Source organism: Carica papaya, chromosome 7 (assembly GCF_054855325.1).
Source record: "Carica papaya isolate Zhongbai chromosome 7, ASM5485532v1, whole genome shotgun sequence".
NCBI lineage: Eukaryota > Viridiplantae > Streptophyta > Magnoliopsida > Brassicales > Caricaceae > Carica > Carica papaya.
In genome coordinates this window covers 1,622,594-1,641,853 of record NC_142315.1, presented here as the reverse complement: position 1 = coordinate 1,641,853, position 19,260 = coordinate 1,622,594, and the positions used below count along the sequence as shown (strand labels likewise).

Below are 19,260 nucleotides of genomic sequence, written 5' to 3'. Positions count from 1 at the left end.
CGAGCATTCAATATTTTTCTACACTTTATTTTCAACAATTAATTTCTAAATTTTATAATCTAATAATTTTTTTTTTGTTTTAATTAATTTCTAATAATATTTTCTCACTTTTTATGAATTTATTTTGGGGTGTTGGTAAAAAAAAAAGAAATAATAATAATTTATTTTCTGGGGTAATATTTGATATATTTTGTATTAAAAGAATTAATGGTCTCAAATTACTTTAAGAAAATTGAAACCCAAATTTTTATATTTTGATTAAGTTCATATATTAAAATTACTAATTACAATCTAATTAACCTTTTAACTCTAAATCACTTTTTTTTTTTTAATTTCTCTGCATCTCTTTACTGTTTGATTATATTTTAATTATCATATTTTAGTTATTAGTTATTACCATTAATTTGTAATAATATAATAATAAAAAATATATAAGTAAATAGCTGAATATATTATCTGATATTTTTATATTATTCTTAGCATATAATTAGTAGCCTTATTATATGTTAGATGTCACCTCATCCTAACTTTGAAATTAAACATACAAAATATGTTATTAATTGTTAAGTCACGACATTATCAGTAATATAAATTTTAAAAATTTCATAGATATGTTAAAACGATCGTAAATCTTAAACGGTACTCTTTTTTTTGGTACTTTTTAATAATACACATTATACTTTTTATCTCGTCGGAAAAAAAAAAAAAAAAAAAACTAGGATAGTGTTTCGAGATTAGAATTAAGCATAAGTAGAATGAAAGTTATCGCAATAAATACATAGTGTTCAAGATATAATCATCTTAATCACCTTTCCCAGTTCCAACTTATTTGAAAAACATCAAAGATAATTACAATTTTGCTTCTATCCCAATTCCAACCTTTGTTGATTTTTGAGGGTTTGATTATGTGCCCAAAAAAGTGAGAGAAGTAGAAAAGCTGAATCAGAACCCCAATTTGCTACTGTAAAACACAAACAAACAAGAAGGTGAATATTTAGCATCCAAATATTGAGAGGGAGAGAGTGAGAGAGCAGTGTAAAATTTGCAAACAAGGGAAACAAGTATCATTTTGGATGGATGTCAGGGGCTGAACGTGAATAAACTTACTTAAACTTAAAACACAAACTATCCTGAAATACAAACTATACATATTCTGGCTTTCTATCTATTTCTGCTTTCATGGCAGTTAGAAGGATGTAACACATCCCCCTGAATCATTACAACTATGAAATCTTACAATCTACAGCCAGTTACAGGTCATTTCATTTCAACGCACAAGCTTCATATTCCTCCTCTAATTTTCTAGGACTCCCCTCCTACAGATGTTATTTCTTACATTCTATATACTTATTAGTATGTGCACAATATCAATTTCCCATCATTCTCCTTCTTTTCTACCTCTTAAGGTACCTGTATCTGAAGCAGCACCGGTGCTTTCTGAATTTCCAGGGATCTGTAGTATAAAGGCCTAGACCCTATCTTACTCATTTTGAGCTTGACTTCATCGCTTTATGCTTCCACATGCTCTGCATTCGAAAAAAAAAAAAAGAAAAATCAAATCGATATTCAAAATGTAAACTACAACTGCTTATTAACATTCAGAAACTGAAAGCAAATCTCTCGTACAAGAGGCTCATCATCTGATATCTCGGCATTCCTGGCGTCATCAGCTATGGAAGACTCTCTATTTGATTTTTTCACATTTGTAGGTCTACTTCCAACCTCATTGTCTTCTTGATTCTGTTCAGAATCTGATTTGTCAACTTCATGGGCTTCTTCTTCTCTTGAGCCTTCACTTGATCCAGCTTCCTTCTCATTTAAGCTTTCGCTTGATTCAGCTTCTTTCTCATTTAAATCGGATTTTTCATTATCTCCAGATTTCTGAGCTTCCCCAGAAATGCTCTCATGTTTCTGTTCAGAATCTGATTTCTTTCCATCATCTGAACCCACATCACAATTCGGGCTCCCCGTTGCATCTTCCACACTTCTTTCCCTGGATGGGGACTTCACATTCTTGTCAGATTCCTCCCCGTCTGTTAAATTCTCATCCAGTTTATCAAGACGCTCCCATTCAGAGTCACCTGCCATATCACATATCAAAATTGGAGAAGGCCATACAGTAAACACTCCATCACACATACAAAAGAAAAATATACATCTCCAAAGTACGGTAGACAAACTGTTATAAAGTGCAAATACAAATAAGACAAAAACTTTGACAAAAATATTTGAGAAACCATACTTGGGTCAACTTTATAAGGCTTAGGGGCTGAAATTGATTTAGCATTTTTGACCCTCTCCTTGTTGTTCTCAGCTTCGCCGGAGTTAGTTTTTGGTGCACCTTTTTGTCCATGCTTTACATTCTTCTTCGGAGTTCTCTTCCCTTTGACACTAGAAACAAATAGAACTCAACTTATAAAACCTAAAGAGGTAAATTCCATGCCGCAAAAAGTGCAGTTCAGATGCAACATTTTACTCACATATTAAATTGGTCCTTAATCTGACAGGAAGCACCTAAACTCTTGGTTTTCTGTCCAGGTGACCTGTGAATAATTAAGATAAGCAACTATAAAAGGAGGAACTCCAAGATTATAACCAACAAGAAGACAACTACAAACAACTTTCAAGTCTAAAACAAGGCTATAAGACCATGATGTATGAAACAATTACTGTAGCAAGCTTTTTTTGAGAGCCAAAAGACATGGATTTCCATTCACAAAGATATACATACAAAAAGAATTCTCCATAGAACTGTGAAAAACATTATAAGCTTCAACTAGAACAATATATGAATAAACAATAGGACCATGACATGCTGACCCAGTATAGTAGAGAACTTTCTAAAAAAGCAAAAAACATGTATTTCCATTCACAAGGACCCACGGCACAAGGAGATGCTGCCTATACACATACAAAAGACTTGTTATAATGCTCTAGAAAACCTAGCATGCCTCAACTAGGATAATTTATGACCAAAGACAGCATCAAAAAGAAAACATACACTTCTGTATGAGAACCCTTCAATGAACTCAGCTTCTGCAAATGGTGCAATTGGAGAAAGAAAAAAATGAGGTTAGTTGCTACTTGATGATTTGATCAAAGCACCAAATGAGAGTCAGGAAAAACTGAAACTAGAGCACTTTTAACCTTCGTAGCCTTGCGACCATTGTCTATGAGCTCCCACCGCTCTCTTTCCAGTCGAAGCACTTCCACATCTCCATCATCATATAATACCTATTGACATGAACAAACAACAATATCATTAAGACAAATCATATTTGAGAAAAAGTGGTTACCAAGAAGTTCTAAAATAAGGAAGTGTGAACACATGTAGAGAGAGAAAAGGAGAGAGAAAGGGATAAGAAAACAGCTCACCACATGCTTCTTTTTTAGAGGATCATAAGACTTTACTGTCCCACTGTAAAACCTGTTGATTTTGTTCCTCAGAAGTCAACTTTTTGAATAATCATGTTCTGTCTAATCTTTCTGAAAGGTATATCCTGCATTCATGTTCTATAAAATAAAAGACTTACTGCTTATCCAAGGGCCACCAGATTTTTATTTTGTGACCGATCAAGTCATCAGTATTACTTTCATCTTCCTTAGTTGAACACTGAAGAAGAAAAACAATAAACCATAGGTTATAAAATTTTTATTAGAGGAGTTACAAATAATTATATATTCAAATAAAAAAGAATAGGAGGAGAATTGCAAACAGAGAAACTCAATCATTGAAGAAGAAACGTATTATCTATACTAGAATATTCTAAATAGAACAAGAAAATAGATGATAAGAGGACCATGGTTTATGTTAAAAAATTAGAGCAGAAAATGACAAAGTATTGAAAAATCGGTTAGAAATAGATGGATTTTTCACCTTTGCCAAACCAGATAGGCTTCGTCTTTTTCTTTTCTTTGCAGATCCAGTGGAAGACTTCAAACTACTATTTGTATTCTTGTTGTCGCTCTCTGTAAGCACACTAGACCTCTGCAAACAAGGTAGAAAAGCTTACCTTCATAATTCTAACAACCAAGTAATCAGAATACGAAAGCGAATTCTGGTCAGAAAGCTTACCTTCATATCATCATCATCAGCTTCTCCACTTTCAACTCCCTCATCATTCTGATGCCAACTAGAACCCTTGCCTTTATGTTTTGGCAAGAAGCTTTTGTTCTTCTGGAAGCTTGATACCAACAAATCTGAGCTAGTGCTCTCAGGCATTCCTTTCCTAACGGGTGTTTTGTCTTTCATATCAGGGAAAATGTCTTCATCCATATCACTTTCTTGATGGGAATCATCCCCTGGCGTTTTTGAAGTAAGCTTAGAAGTACTTTTTGAAATCTTGAAACTACTATGAGCAGATGATGATCTACGACGTTTAGGAACTTGAACAGATCCTGCGTCATTAACTTTTCTTTTTCCCCCTTTTTTATGCTCTCTGTCCATTTTTGGTTTCTTGTTTGGAGAAGGTCCATGGCCATTAGTTGATTCAAACTTGGGTATTTCCAAGTTATCCAAATTTATTTCCCTCACCATTTTCAAAATATCTACATCATTTCCAGCGTTCTCTGTTTCAGCTGGTAAAGATTTGTTCTTTTTCCCCTTTCCTGCCTTGGCTCCTTGAGATTTCAAACGCTTTAGCATCTTCCCCAGTGGTTCATTCCCATCCTTTTCGCTGTCTTTCAGGGTTTCATCCTCAGCAATTCCGGAATTAGCCTGAAACAGTAGTAATAGTCAGTGAAAGATGCAACATACGATCACATCACAACCACACAGCAGAAAGAATTCTTTGAGTAAGAGACATACTGATCCATCAGTTTCTAACTTCAGTGACTCAAAGTGAGCAAGGACACTCTCATCAGCCAGCCATGTTTGTCCTTCACTTGCCTAACCAAAGAATGCAATGGCATTAGATAGTCACAACATTGAACTGAGTAACCGTCAAAGATTAAGAAATACTGAAGTTAAATGCTCTTGCCAACTCCAACAGGAAAAAAATTTATGAAGTGGTTTTCTCCTCTCTAAAAATAGCTTCCAGTATACATTTAATTAAACAAGAAAACTTTAAGCAGAAAAGCACTTACCACAGAGTCATCGCCTGCTTTATCCTCACATGGTTTGTACAGAGATGGGGGCAGAGAGACTGAAACACTCAGCCCTTTTAGCTCTTCGCCCTTCTGAGCCAAGCGTTTAATAATTGACAACCCAAGATCACATATAGCATGTGAATTCTGAGAATTAAAACAATTATATATATAAGCTTCGAGATTTGCAATTGGCTAGGGAACTCACAAGCTTTGTTTTTCATGCAATTATATTTGGTTTCTTCTTTTTTCCTTTTTGGTGTGTAAATTTCTACTATTCTGATAACCAAAATAATAGAAAAACAACTTTAAGTTACAGAAATTCCTTCCCAACCTTTGACTTTGTTGCATCAACTATGTCTTCTGAGACCTTGATACTTTGAAAGATGGAAACCATAGCAGAAATGCTCTCCTTCTCTTTCTTGTTATTAGCTTCAGACTTCACATCTTCATCTTTATTCACCAGAAGAGAAATAACAATGTACAACTGCCTGGAAATAAAATCAATAGAAATCATTCTAAGAATAAGGTAGGGAATATTTTAACCCACCCTTGAAGCCTGCAATCCTAATAGCCCACCGAGTTTATTAACATAACTAGTCATGTCCCTCAATAAAATTCACAAGATAGGAAAACACAAGAGACCAGCATGTATACCCATAGAACAGACAACAAAGCATGTTCACATGTTAGCAAACATATTGCTAACATGAAGCAAGTTCAACAACTGCAAATGCTTACAACAGAAAAAACCCGACTAACTGAAAGAAATTCTCTCATACTAATTAATGAGCATCTGAAATGAGAAATGACTTCGATCCAAAACATCACAAAGATTGCAACAGTAGATAGTTTATTTGTCTACTCTCTGTAGGAGACAATTATCATTTTTCGTATAAAATAGAAGATTTATTGAAAAGAGAATAGACACAACAAGGGAGGAGAAGATATCCTCCTAGAAGAAACAAAATTGATTGACAAACCGTAACTCCCAAAAAGAAGAAAAAAAACGTAAGCCTTTGCAAAAGCAAAAGCCCAGCATATCCCAAGGGAAGTCTGGAGACTAAGAATAGCAGTGAAAGACCCTAACGTTAAGATCCGACTTGAAAACCCAAAAACCAGCTGAAGATGCATCTCTGCATTAAAGCCTTATTATTGCATTTAGTTCAAGTTCATTTTTTCTCATTCTATTCTTAGACCTTAATTATTTGATATGTAGAACTTAATAACAATTTAGGTATGTGATGCATAATTAACCATTTCTAATCAAACTCTCAATTTCACAATGATGGATCTGAATGCCTATTTGTTAACAAATGAAGCACACCAATTTGATTTGTGCTTGGAATTAACTTGAAATTAGAAGGCTATTTTTAATCAAAATTTATTCTATTACTGTTTTATTCTTAGATCTTAGTTATTTTATATCAGAATTTAACAGATTTAATGCATAATTGATCCAACTGCACTCACACCTTTAATTCCACAATGATGAACTTGCATTTCCACTCGGTAACTTGATTTAGACATGGAATTAACTTGGAATTAGAATTCTATTTTACTCAAATTATTGTCTCTTTTATTACTCTCATTCCTGTTTTAAAAAATTGAAATTTGAAGAACTAAACCTATATTCCTGGCACTATTCCCTCCAATAAAGCAAAGAGATGACTCCATATCTGCCAAGCCACATAAAAAATGGAGGGGAAGGAGCTAATATCAGGCAAATATCATATTGCACTTCATGATTCCCAAGCAGAGGTCACCTCAGACAAGATAACTGTAGCACATCCCTAAGAATGTTAGCATGAGACCAATTAAATTCCACAAGACCCCCACCACCAAAAAAATGGGCGCAGTGATACAATGTTCACACACATAAAAAAATGCATATTTTAAGTTCAGAACCAATGCAGAAATATACCTGTATATTAGTTCATATGCCTTCACATCTTTGCACTTGTCTACATCAGGACATGACTGATGAGCAAGTGCATGAACCAGATATGAGAGAATGAGTTCAGGATATGTTATTGAGGGATTTGCTTCAGATTGTGTAGAGATTTGCCGTGCCTTTGCCTGCTGAAGCATTTGAATTATGTCAGCCAGATTCTGTTTTTCCTGCAATTTTGAGCCAACACAAAAGTTAACCCGAAAATTTTGCAGATACTACTACAACAGCAAATAGAATATACCCCTAACTTGAAGACAGAATAATTTCGAGAAATAATGTCTAATGATGACACCTCTTCTAACTCAAGAAGCTTTGATCCTGTAATGCTAAATAGGAAGGCACAAACATATTTTGCATCCAGAAGACGGTCCTTCACATACTGATGAACTTTTCCCAGAAACAGTTTCTTAGCCTGGGGAAAAGAAATCTACACGACCCAAAAATGGAAGTAAGAAAAGGAAAAGGAGAAGTAAAACACAGCAAATTTACTGTTTACGTCAACAAAAATATAATGCTAAAAGAAATTCTTAAAATGGAAGCACCTCAGGTATTCTCAAAGTTAAATGAAATATATCAATGGGTATCTTATCATCCCAGTGCCTTGAAAGACGAAGAACCGCCTTTGCAGCAGCAAGCCTCAGATGGCTCTTATCGACTAAACTGTAAGTTAGAGAAAAAAAAACTTGTACATCAACTGCAGTAAGATAAAAAGCAAATGGACCTCATAAACAAGTAACATAATCCAAGATTATTAATCAAGCAAAATAAACTCACCTAGACTTTATTTCTTCTGATATTTCACCAAAAGAAAGCATGTTTTTAAGGATTTCCAGAAGGCCATCGATACTGGGGCGAAGATGAGCATCTTTAACAGGCAAGTAGCTCTTAACCAATGTCTTAATTCCATATATCTGCAATAAAAAAAATAATGCATAACAGTAAAAGAGATTATTCAAGATTTTAGAACCAGAAAATCAAAAGACTAAATTATCAAGTCAAATCCAAAGATAATTCCAGATGTCTTCCTTAACTTAAAACTTAAAATAAACAATCATAAAATTCAAGACTTCCCAAAATGACCAACCTTCAACAGACTGAGTTCAGTCCTGTCATCCCACGATGCATTCTCTTTGTCTTCAGTTTTCTGAGAAAATGAAGGGTGCTTAAACATAAGAACCTAATAAAGTCATAAATTGAAAATAACTGCAAAAACCAAACATAATAGGGAACAAATACATCATTTGTCCTCAGAATCTTGTCTTTAACGAATTCCACAATTTCACTTTCTCTAGTTTCAAAAACCGGCAATGCTGTCTGTGCTATGCAACCCAGAGATTGCAGCACAGATGGCAGATGTGTCTTCTCCTCCAGCATGTCCACAAGCCTCTGACAATTGAGCACAGAAAATGTCAGATTTTACGCATATTAATAACCTTGAGAGCTTACAAATAAAATGATCTGACCAATTGAATTACTAGTCATGCATGAAAAAGTAGCATAGAACCTTGTATAGAACAGAAAGAGACTTGAGCCCATCATCCTTTGTTATTGCAGCAAGGGCATGTACAGCATACTTAGCCTGCCTACGACTGCCTTCTAAACAGAGTCTCTCCAACATTAGGTCAATCGAACTGCAGGAATGAAAAATCAGAAAGATGAAAAGAACATAAACAAAGAACTATCTGCTGGAAGTCAAGAGAATTAAAAGTTTTCACCTTGATGACACAGCAAGCTGCTCTCGGATGGTACCACCAGCCTTTGCCAAAACATGCAAAGCCCCCTCTTTTATCATTTCATTATCATCCTTCAGAAAATTTACCAGTTCTTCTTCAGCCCCACCCAGCAGAGATGGACAGAAGCGTGCAAGTATCTGAATTAAAAAAGCCAAAAGAATTTTAGAAACATGATTTTGAACTGCTACATGTCAAAAGGAGAAAAAACAAGCTGCTACTTGATACAACTGGATGCTACAAGGCTACAATTTAGCAACTTTGCCCTATAGATTATGAATCAGGAATATTTTGATTCAAGATTAAACGTCTGATCACTTTAAACCATTTATATGCACAAATAATTGACCACCAACAGCATATTGCAGACAAATTTCAGAAACAAGCAAAGACAATGCCAAATAATGCAGAATGATTCTGGTTAAAAAGAATAAAAAAAGTGCCGGTACTATTTGTAATTACCACTAATATGTCTATGCAAGATAAAATATATTGTGTATTTCCAGCAGATTTTTGCACAGCAGCCTCCAGAAAAATCTCGTTCACATGCTCCTTGTTAAAAAGAAGATAAGAACACTTCACGGAGAGAGTTCCCAGAAAATCATAGAGCCGATGTTTCTCGCCAAGTATTTTAAGTAAATCATCCTGCAAAGATGTTGTAACAAGAAGAAAATTATTTATACAGAAAATAAATATTCAAATACCAAATCTTCTGCCAAAAGGATAATTTTTCACTGATATAATATGATTTATACAAGTAGAATTTGCATGATACTATTTATGGAAATATTATAGTGCTCACCCGACCAGCAGAAGCTTGATGGAAGCTAGTTTTTGGATCAAGCAAATTCATCAAAATCTTCCAGATATTAGCATCTTTCAACTGATCAAGAATCTGAAAATTCTCCTCAGCTTTTGCAGGCTCAGAAAATGAGCGCGACATAATTCGGAAGCAAAATAAGATCTTTTTCTGTATCTCAGGAGCATCACCTTCCTGCATTTGGATAACAACCAGCTTTTTTCATATAATATTCAACAGTTCAAATATTTTTATGCCTGGAAGAATAGATTAACTTCATAATGCTAACCTGATGCATCTGCCTGAGGGATAGATATCTCTGCATCTCCTGCTGTAACCTGCAATCCAAGAATATATATCCTGAAATCACTACAGAGTCAACCAAAGACAAATTTGAAGGGAGACGGTCTTTCAAAATCTTCTAAAACTGGCTGGTACCTTAAAAGCATCTATAACATACCTCTGCTTCTGCTCCAGTATCTTCTCAAGAGCCTTCACTTCAACCTTGTCAAATCCTGAGAAAACTCTTATCCAATGTTTAACTTTGTCTTTGATTGGGAAGTCACTTGGGAACAATGAACCATACAAAACAAATTCAATCGTATCTGATCTGCAGAAAAGATTAGCTTGTTTGAAACATATATATACATACATATGTACAAGAATGAAGATATCATGCTGCACCTTAATGCTAGCAAATACTTCTGGTTCTACTTTAAACCAAATTTTAATGTGTACCACCAAACACTTCAATTGAACCATCTATTAAGATTTTGCATTATTTGCATATCAAGAAAGAGGAAAGATTGCCTTACATTATTTACATAGATCAAGATAAAAAGAAAGAGAAAAGAAACTTGAGTCAAAAACAATGAAGATGATAGCTTATCCCATTCATCCAAGTTTTTTAAAAAAAAGAACATACCTAACAATCGATGATTGATGAGAAGTATATATCAGTACAACAAAATTAAAAACTGGCCTACCAGAGGGAATAGATTCATATTTTGCATTTCAAAAACTGAAGAGAGTAGTATCAAAGCATGTAACTATAGGTAAGGTATCAGAGAAAAGGCTATGGGATTACGGGAAGTTACACTGCTTGTGAGGAATGGTGTTATTAGTTTTTCAATTAGTGCTTAGTGCAATATACTAATATATCATGAAAAAGAACTTGTTTTCCCCCTTCTACCTATAATGAGACCCCTCAAATCAGCAAATGGCTCTCTCTGTGCTGGCAAAGGCATTATTTATATAATAGCAGCAATTTGCTTGAACCGGGGAAGGAAATATTACACTTTCTTCTGCATAAGAACCCAAATCCAAATAACTCATCAAATATGAAAACTTATAAACAAGTACTCAAAGTTTTTCCAAACCTTTTGGCTGCAATTAAAATGCAATAAAAATATGGACCAGAACCTAGAAAGCAGATAATGTTTTTCACAAGGTGGACATGGGTATTTTTGCTGGCAAAACCAAGTGTGACCCATAGCAGTCTCCAGTGAACTTAAAATGAAAGAATTATGGACAGTCAGAAGGTTCCAAACAGCATGCAAGAACTATGAACAGTCAGAAGACTCCATATGCCTCATATAAACTCATATAATTGTAGAGTATCAAGTAACAATGCAAAACATATCCTACCAACTGCACTTATGGATAAGTTTTATCAAGCAAGGACACCAGAAAACTTTTACAATCTTCTGCAGATATTTTTTAGATGGATACCAATGTCCTAGACTACAGATTTATGAAGCCAGAAATTAAAATGCATGAAGTCTTTAAGGTTGCAATTTTTCTATTCAAAAAATATAAAATCCATGAGCTATCAACAAGCCAAATACAAAATTGTTTAGATTTCCATTAAATAAATGTAAGGCAGATCTTCTATATTCCTTGATGCTTCTCACATCTTCATAGAGAAGCCAAAAAGAATAATAAAGAGGATTAAAAAATAAACTACATGAATGCCAGGTGAAACTTCTTACCTGAAATCTTTATCATAAAAACATCTCAAAATCTTCCCAGGAATCCAATCAAATTCGTTGCCACTGATTGAGCAATCAGAGCACCTCAGACAATAGACTCTGAACAACTCAGCCAGTCTCTCCATGGTATATTTTTTAACAAGTACCTAGAGTTTTGAACAGTAATCAACTAGGATATCCAGAAAAATAATTATTACATGCTTTAGAAACAAAGAGACACAGTATACGAGTAATTATACATACAGCTTTGTCTCGAAGACGTTCAGCAACTAGCTTTATGGCCTCAACTGGAACAGAAGCTAATGCATGAGAAGCCACATCACAAATTACAGCAACTACTTGCTTCCTTACATTTTCATCATAGTCCAGGAGCCGATCACAGAGGGCAGCTAGAAAGTGTTGCAAAAATAAATCAGCAGAAGAAACTAAACTTAAATTTCGGATCATGGAAAGAATTTAAAAATTAGAAAGAGAGGAAGCAAGCACAATAAGGAAGGATAAGGAATCCTCCTAGAAAATGAGAATGACAGTGAAATTAACTTACAAATTATTTGAGGAGCCTCAGGTCTGAGAGGATTAGAGAGTAGACAAGTCTTGACATGTTCAAGGACGGACATCCTAACCCCAACTACTCTATCGGTTAACCTTTTCAAAAACTCCAAAAAGATTGGCAGAAATACTTCAGATATAGCAGAGCCGGGCAAAGCAAATAACTCTCCAGCCAATCTCACCGCTTTCAAACGAGTGTCCAGCTGATCAGTCTGCAGATGTTGAAACAAATATATTGAGAGGTTAACCATCTCTGAAATGAAATATTGATCAAGCTGTTCTTATAATGAAACCTTTTGCAATCTACTGATCTTGTCATATTAAAATGTGCAAAAATAAAATGTGAATTAAATAGAACGCCGTGAGAAAAAAAAAAACACATTAATTTCACCGACAACACCTAACCTAGACAATAAACTGAGGCACGCCAAGATGCAGCTCTATTTGTATAGAAAACAATCGATATTAGACACAAGAATTATCAAAAAGGAAACAACCCAGGTGCGAGTGCAGTTACTATGAGTACTAACAGCATATGCATAGAATGAACAAGGAAGAAGCTAATAAATGTGTAATTACCAACAGCTCCCCTGTGAGATATGGAACAACTCCTGCTAGGACCTGGGGAGCACACTGGTAAATATCATAGATAACTTCATGATAGTCTATTTGACAATTGGACAACTTGCTATCTCCTGATATTGATGCTATAAGAAACTGTTTTACTTTAGCTTCAAGCTTCCCGGCACACTGCTCTACAACACTCATAGCAAGCCTCCTTGCAGCCATACCATGTTCCTGTCATCATAAACTTCAGAAATCAGTAAACTTTTCAAAATCAATTTTTACAAAAGACTCGAATATTGAAGCAAGCTTGTTAAAGCTCAACAAGTAAACATCATCAACTGCATTATGTGAAAAAAGAAAGCACTTACACTTTTGTTACGACCTAATTTAGACAATATAAGAAGTAAAAGATCCTCACGGACATCCTCACTTTCTTCTAATAGAAGAGCCATGATCCGTTGCATAGACGACAGAACCCCTTCAGGATGATCATCTCTGTATTTGCGAAAAAATTCACAAAATTTAGTCGAAGAAAAGAAGAAAAACATTGATTGTATCTACCACACTATTCTCTGTTTCTTAATCAACCTTTCAATAGAACCTCCCAACAGAAAAGGTATGTCAGCAATCCAAACCTTTTGACCACCACACAGAATGAAAGAAATACCTCTACCACTTTAGACAGGAAAAGAAACCAACACATCAAGAAATAGAAAGAGAGGGTGTACTTAACCAAGACCAGCAGGTCCCGGAAAAAGATTACTGCTGTGAAACATAAGTTATAGAAAAATCATCTCTAAGAGTAAACAAAGAGGTACTGTCTAAGCATCTACTTCCTAGAAACTGATTAAAACATACCTTGCAACAGCAAAAAATGTAGTGAACATTTCATTCACCAGCTCATCACATTCAAGATCCAACATCACTACGCAAGACCTGTATTTTGCAACAGTCTCCAAAATGACAACTCTCCTTCCAAATGATGGCCCAGTGGTATCACTTAACCCATTGAAAGTGCCTACTATCAACCGAAATATATCCTGAGACAAACCAAAAGCATAAAGATGCTGAATTTCAGCATCATACATAAAAAATTGGATGAACTAAACTCCTTAACCAATCAACCTTCAGAAAGAAATGTACCTTTAAAACATCATCAGTGTAAGGAGCTTCAGGTGCAGTGATCCGAGTTATCTCACAAATACAGGTTGCAACTAGAAGCTTTACATCCCTATCTTGATGCCTTAGATATTCTGGCTTGACAATTGAATTAAATAAAGGATGTAAGTACTCCAGCACTGCAGCTGGTGGTGATTGGTCCAACTCGGAAAGACAAGTAGCAGCTTGCTGCAGGTTGAAAGAAAGGATTTGAAAACTATCAATAATAAACAGGTAAATTCCTTTAAAAAAAATATTCTAAATATAACTACTAATTGAGTCTACCAAAATATACAAGTATCCTGAAATTATATCATCCACCACCAAGAATTCACCACAATGTATTTAGGCACCATGACTCCAACTTCACCAATATATAATTAGTACAAAAAAGGGGGCCCAAGCCCGTTCGTCTTGGCAGAAGCATCTCTCCCATGTGAAGGATAAAATGTTGAGTTCAAGACACTTTAAAGCTAGCAAAAGAAATACAAAAAATGGCTGAACAGTCTAATGATTACCAAAATATGGACAAAATAAAGTGAACCCTTGAGTAGTCCTAATTTAAAGGGTATAAATGAAAGGAACAGTGTAGCTTTGTTTCCCTACCCCATCTTTCTTTTCTATTGTGCTGTTGTAGAAGGAAACCTTATCCTCATGTTATACTATCTATTTCTAATAATAATTCTTCTCTTATCACAAAAAAGAAGAAAATATTCTGCACCTTAAGTGGCAGAAAAATTAATCCAAAGTCTAAAATGAAAAGGACGTTATGCACATGATGATTGGTTGAATGTCTATATTTAAAAACAATTGGTTATTCTGCTGTACATCTATATCATCAAGTACTGCAGTTATCATATAATTTGTGTCTCGTTTCTTTTTCAAGCTTGACATCATCAGAACCTCAAAAGCAAAGTGAAGTTTAACATCTTTCTTCCATGATCATATTCTTCCAGCTCCCATTATAGTTTAACAGGTGTGAAATTAAGAACCAGTCTTTCTGATAAAAAGACAAATCTATGCACACAAAAAAATCTCCTTTTGCCTCAAACAGCAAATACAATCAAGTAAGATCAATAACTCCATACAGGCTAGAAACTAGGGTTACCATCATGGTCAAACTCTAAATGACATAGAATGAGTTTAAGTCACTCAAGTGACATTCTTGACAGGTTTTCTCTGATGCAACCAAGCACCAGTTTGTGGAATTTTTGAGCAAGGCATGCAAAAAAAAAACATTTCTGTTTCAGGTATGCAAAGCAACTCCTTTACTGGCAGATCTATTCCCGCCATTGCAACTGTCTCACTTATAGCCTAATGTAAAATGAAAGATAACCTGCAAATATGATGCCTCAAAATTGCAATCTCCATTCATACTGACCAATTTACAACCCAACTTGATACAGACAAGAGTACCCCTTTTCAAGAACTGGACAGGAAGACCATCATACATGCGCACGAAGATGAAACGTTTGTACTAACTTCTGATCAAAATACACAAATCTACCACTTCAAGGAACATATATGGAGTCCTAGATTTTCTTGTTTAAGCAAAGGTGGATGCATATTCTTTCTGCCATAATAATACTGTCTCGCCTAGCTAAGATAGTCATTTAATCCTCAATAAAACAAAAGACTACAAGATGGCAGGACCCAGTCGTCAACAATGTCTCCTCCGTTTTACCTCAAATCCAAACACATATAGCAAACACCTGAAAAATTACTGTGCTTTCAACTGCTAATATTAGTAGAATAAGAAAATCGTATGAGAAACCCAAAAATCAAAACAAAATACATCAAGCAACCCCTAATTCCACCTAACGACTTGAGTCTTCAATCAAATTTGCAAGAACTGAATTTTGCAAAGACACTTCATTTGGTCTCAAAGGGAACAATACGAGACTCAAATTGTCAACCTTTTATAATTTCTCATTCGTACAAGCAGACAAACTTCCCATTAACTAACCCTAAAACAGCTCCCCCAACAAACTTAACGCGAGCAATTCTAGTTCTTAACCATCCAAACCCGCACGACACAGACACGGGCACCTCGAGTTTCCTCTCCACTCCATTCCCTCAAAACGAAATTTTTATCGGGTAAACAACAGAAAAGCATAACGAAGCTCAAAACTCCCTCCAAAAACAAAATCAAACTATTCAACGATAAATTGCAATGAGAAGCACAAATATCGAACAATTAAAGAAAACAATTAACAAATGCAAACCTTCAAGAGCTTGAGGAGAGCATCCTTAGAGGAAGGAGGGGTGTCGAGCTTCGATCCAACCTCTTTGAGTTGCTCTTCTAGCTTCTGTGCCATTTTGACTGATTACACAACGACGTCGTACTCTACCTCAGAACAACAGCAGCTTCCTCCCCGTCACATGGATTGGAAGGAAGAAGATGAAGGAAAATTTTTCTGAATGGTTTTGGTTCTCCCGTGCTCTCTCTCTCTCTCTCTCTCTCTCTCTGTGTTCTCGAACAAGACTGCGAGATGAGCTCAAAATGTAATGCAAGTGAAATTAAACAAGCCGCATGCTGACTTCAAATTTATATCTCATCACTACTAAATTTAACGTGTTTTTGCATCTATACCCTTCTTTTCTCTAAGCTTTAACCTTTTCGCCCCTGGTAAATTGTTATTTACTACTCAGTGCTCTGAAACTTTAAACAGTAGTTGCATGCACACACACACACACACATATATATACATATATATATACCAACTGGGAAAAACTTTTCCTGTTTACAAAATCATGCATCTTGTTTACCCATAATGCCATTTTTAGTAATTTTGGTAACAACATAACTTCTTAAATTCTAAAGTGAACTTTTAATTTAAAGTAAATATTTTATTTATGTTCGAAACGTATTTCGTACAATTTTACGAAAAAATAACGGTTTTGTGAGATACGATCTCTTTTTTTGTTGTTTTATATTATTAAAAAGTTAATTTTTTTTATAGAAAAAATAGTGAGATTCGTAATAATGTTATTTCTTAAGTTCTAAATAGAAGTTTTACCTTAAGTTATATCCGTATTTAAGAATTATAAGTTATTAATTTTTGAAAACAAATCAATATATATATATATAGTATAAGTATTTATTGAATTTAATAAAAAGAACTATTGAAATGATTGCTTTAAATTTATCTTAGCGAATGTTTATTCAACCTCATATGTTAAATATCATAAAGTTACTTAATATAAGATTTTAGAATTAAATTATTGTATGATCGGAAAAAATTTAATGTATGATAACATTAATGAATATATGTATATTATAAGAAACTAAATTAATGAAGTAGTCGAGTTTTAAATTTAAGATGAAGTAATACTCGAATATAGTTATTAATTTCATCGATGGAATTTCGTATCTATAAAATGAAATAAGAAATTATTAGATTTGTAAAAAAATTAAAAGCGTTTAAAATTTTACGAAAGAAAATAAAATTTTGTTTTTAGTAGAAGATTATAACGACTTATACTTACTCCAAAACAAAATTCTACTTTGTTATATTTATTTATACTCGTTAATATAATTTATGCTTCGCTCAATTTTGGTTTCTTTAACTTTAATCTAAATATTATTTTACAATTATACATAATTAGTATCTTTAGATTATAAACACGTAATATAACACCCAAAATTTTATTATTATTTTAATGAATATTATTTTTTGTTTTATTTTAAATTTTTGTAAATTTTAAATAAAATAAATGATTACTTAAGTAATAATATATAGTTTTAATTTAATTTAATAGAAATAAAAATAATAATAATAATAATAATAATAATGGGTAAAATTATTTTTAGGGTTTAATTGAAAATATTTTTGAGAAAAATGGGTGAAAATTCTGATTCTATGAGTGTTTCCGAAAAGAAAATCAGAAATCGGGAGTTAAAACGCAATTTAAAAAAAATTGTGCCACGTCAGCAGCTCCGGCCAACCAAGACACGCCGCGTGGCAGAGACGTTGACGCGGGAGGCGACACAGAACAGAGCCACGTGGGCGATCCGTGTGCGCGCGATCGGACGGCTGAGATCCGTTTCCGCGCGCATGGACAGTCCAGATCAAACACGCGTGTGGACGGCCCAGATCGCATTGCGATGGACGGTCCAGATTCATTTCTAATTTAATCGTGATCGGACGGTTCAGATTAAATCATGATGGATGGCTAAGATTAAAATGGGAAGGTTATAAATAATCTCATCTACACCCAAACCCAAACCCTAGCAGCCAGAGCCCTCGTCGGAGAAGACAGCCCAGCCACCGGAAGAACCGACCGCCGCCACCCGCCACCGCACCGGAGCACTTTCCGACCGCCAAACGAGGTAAAAAATTTTTCTTTGGCTTGGATTTCGATGCTAAACTCGCTTTTGGCCAAATTGGAGCCAAACCACCGGCTAATTGGCCGAAAAATGCCGCCAAAGCTCAGCAGCATCGCCGCGGGTTTCCTTGATTTTTGCCTCCGATGAGGCTCTTCCCGAGTCCCGTTCGATGTAATTTTTACACCACTGTGACCACCGTCCTTTCCTCTACAGGTTGACCGAAGCAAAACATCAAATCACCACTCGCGCGGGAGGAGCCACCGCACCCGAGAGCTCCACTGCCGATAAGTCTCGATTTTTTGAGTTTTTTCGACCCACCGAGGGCCTTACGTGTGTTTTCTCGCAGAAACTGATGCTAGTTTGGCTGAATTCGGTCAGAAACGGCCGAAAACAGCCAACCCGAGGCAGATCACCGCCGCGGACGGCGGTGCCGTCGCCAGAGCACGGCGGAGCCGCCGTGCCGAAATTTTCAAAATTGGCCGAGTAGGCTCGGGTCTGATTTGGAGTTTTTTGATGATATGTGCAAGTACCGGAAGTGTGTTTTAGTTCTCGAAAAAAAATTTAGGGAATCTAGTGACCGCCGGTAGGCACAGTGAAAAATCGGTCTTAGACTTCGAATCAAGTAAGGATCACTCACCCTATTTCCTATCACAGTATTAAAGCTTAATAAATGATAAAACGGTATTTTATGAATTAATAGATATGTATAATTAATTAAGGTTGCTAATGGAGCTCGGATCTGATATATTTTCGGTCAGTTGTTGTTTTAGTTATTTTACAGTTTTAAATGCATTATGGTATCTGATTTATTTATTCTATAATTTTGAATGCATGAATCACTGTTTACTTCATTATGGCTTGATTTTGTGAATCTGATGATATGCCTGCATTGTTGGATGCTCGTTACTGGTTTAAATATTCATGATTATGTGAGAAACAAAAAATTAAGAAAAGAATAGAAAAGGTATGTGAATTGATAAATGGATAAGTCGACAGCCTCACTATATATCATGGGAGATGGTGGACGGATCGGGTCCATAGGAAACCTTACCGGAAACGTTGTCTCTCATACCGGACGGGGTATGGAGACTTTAAAT

At 35.0% G+C, this 19,260-nt stretch overlaps 1 protein-coding gene across 2 annotated transcripts; it reads right to left on the bottom strand.

The window, feature by feature from the left end:
* Window positions 1-747: 747 nt before the first annotated feature.
* Window positions 748-16,357, bottom strand: LOC110817749 (binding protein). Of its 2 annotated transcripts, XR_002540257.2 has the most exons (34): window positions 16,059-16,357; window positions 13,819-14,022; window positions 13,534-13,715; window positions 13,044-13,170; window positions 12,688-12,906; window positions 12,104-12,320; window positions 11,803-11,948; window positions 11,560-11,705; window positions 10,029-10,178; window positions 9,858-9,906; window positions 9,572-9,763; window positions 9,232-9,414; window positions 8,755-8,909; window positions 8,544-8,670; window positions 8,276-8,425; window positions 8,124-8,183; window positions 7,814-7,950; window positions 7,582-7,699; window positions 7,332-7,466; window positions 7,010-7,206; window positions 5,420-5,576; window positions 5,086-5,232; window positions 4,808-4,888; window positions 4,076-4,717; window positions 3,878-3,988; window positions 3,534-3,613; window positions 3,376-3,427; window positions 3,148-3,234; window positions 3,002-3,036; window positions 2,481-2,543; window positions 2,243-2,391; window positions 1,627-2,081; window positions 1,411-1,526; window positions 748-961 (listed from the first exon to the last, which is right to left on the bottom strand). XR_002540257.2 is itself a non-coding variant. In XM_022046412.2 (33 exons), exons 1-33 carry the CDS (start codon window positions 16,149-16,151, stop codon window positions 1,485-1,487), a joined length of 5,088 nt encoding a protein of 1,695 aa, XP_021902104.2. In that variant the 5' UTR covers window positions 16,152-16,357; the 3' UTR covers window positions 1,042-1,484. The 2 variants fall into 2 exon arrangements, 1 of the variants encoding a protein (XP_021902104.2); XM_022046412.2 differs by lacking the exon at window positions 748-961 and having other exon boundaries at window positions 1,042-1,526.
* Between the last annotated feature and the right edge of the window lie 2,903 nt (window positions 16,358-19,260).

Bases quoted from the DNA above. Each gene is read 5' to 3' on its own strand.
- LOC110817749 (XM_022046412.2), bottom strand. From the start codon at position 16,151: ATGGCACAGAAGCTAGAAGAGCAACTCAAAGAGGTTGGATCGAAGCTC. The intron at 7,951-8,123 runs GTTGGTCATTTT...TTTTTATTGCAG, and splicing joins CTGAACTCAGTCTGTTGAAG to ATATATGGAATTAAGACATT. The intron at 3,037-3,147 runs GTTAAAAGTGCT...CACCATTTGCAG, and splicing joins ATGGTCGCAAGGCTACGAAG to AAGCTGAGTTCATTGAAGGG.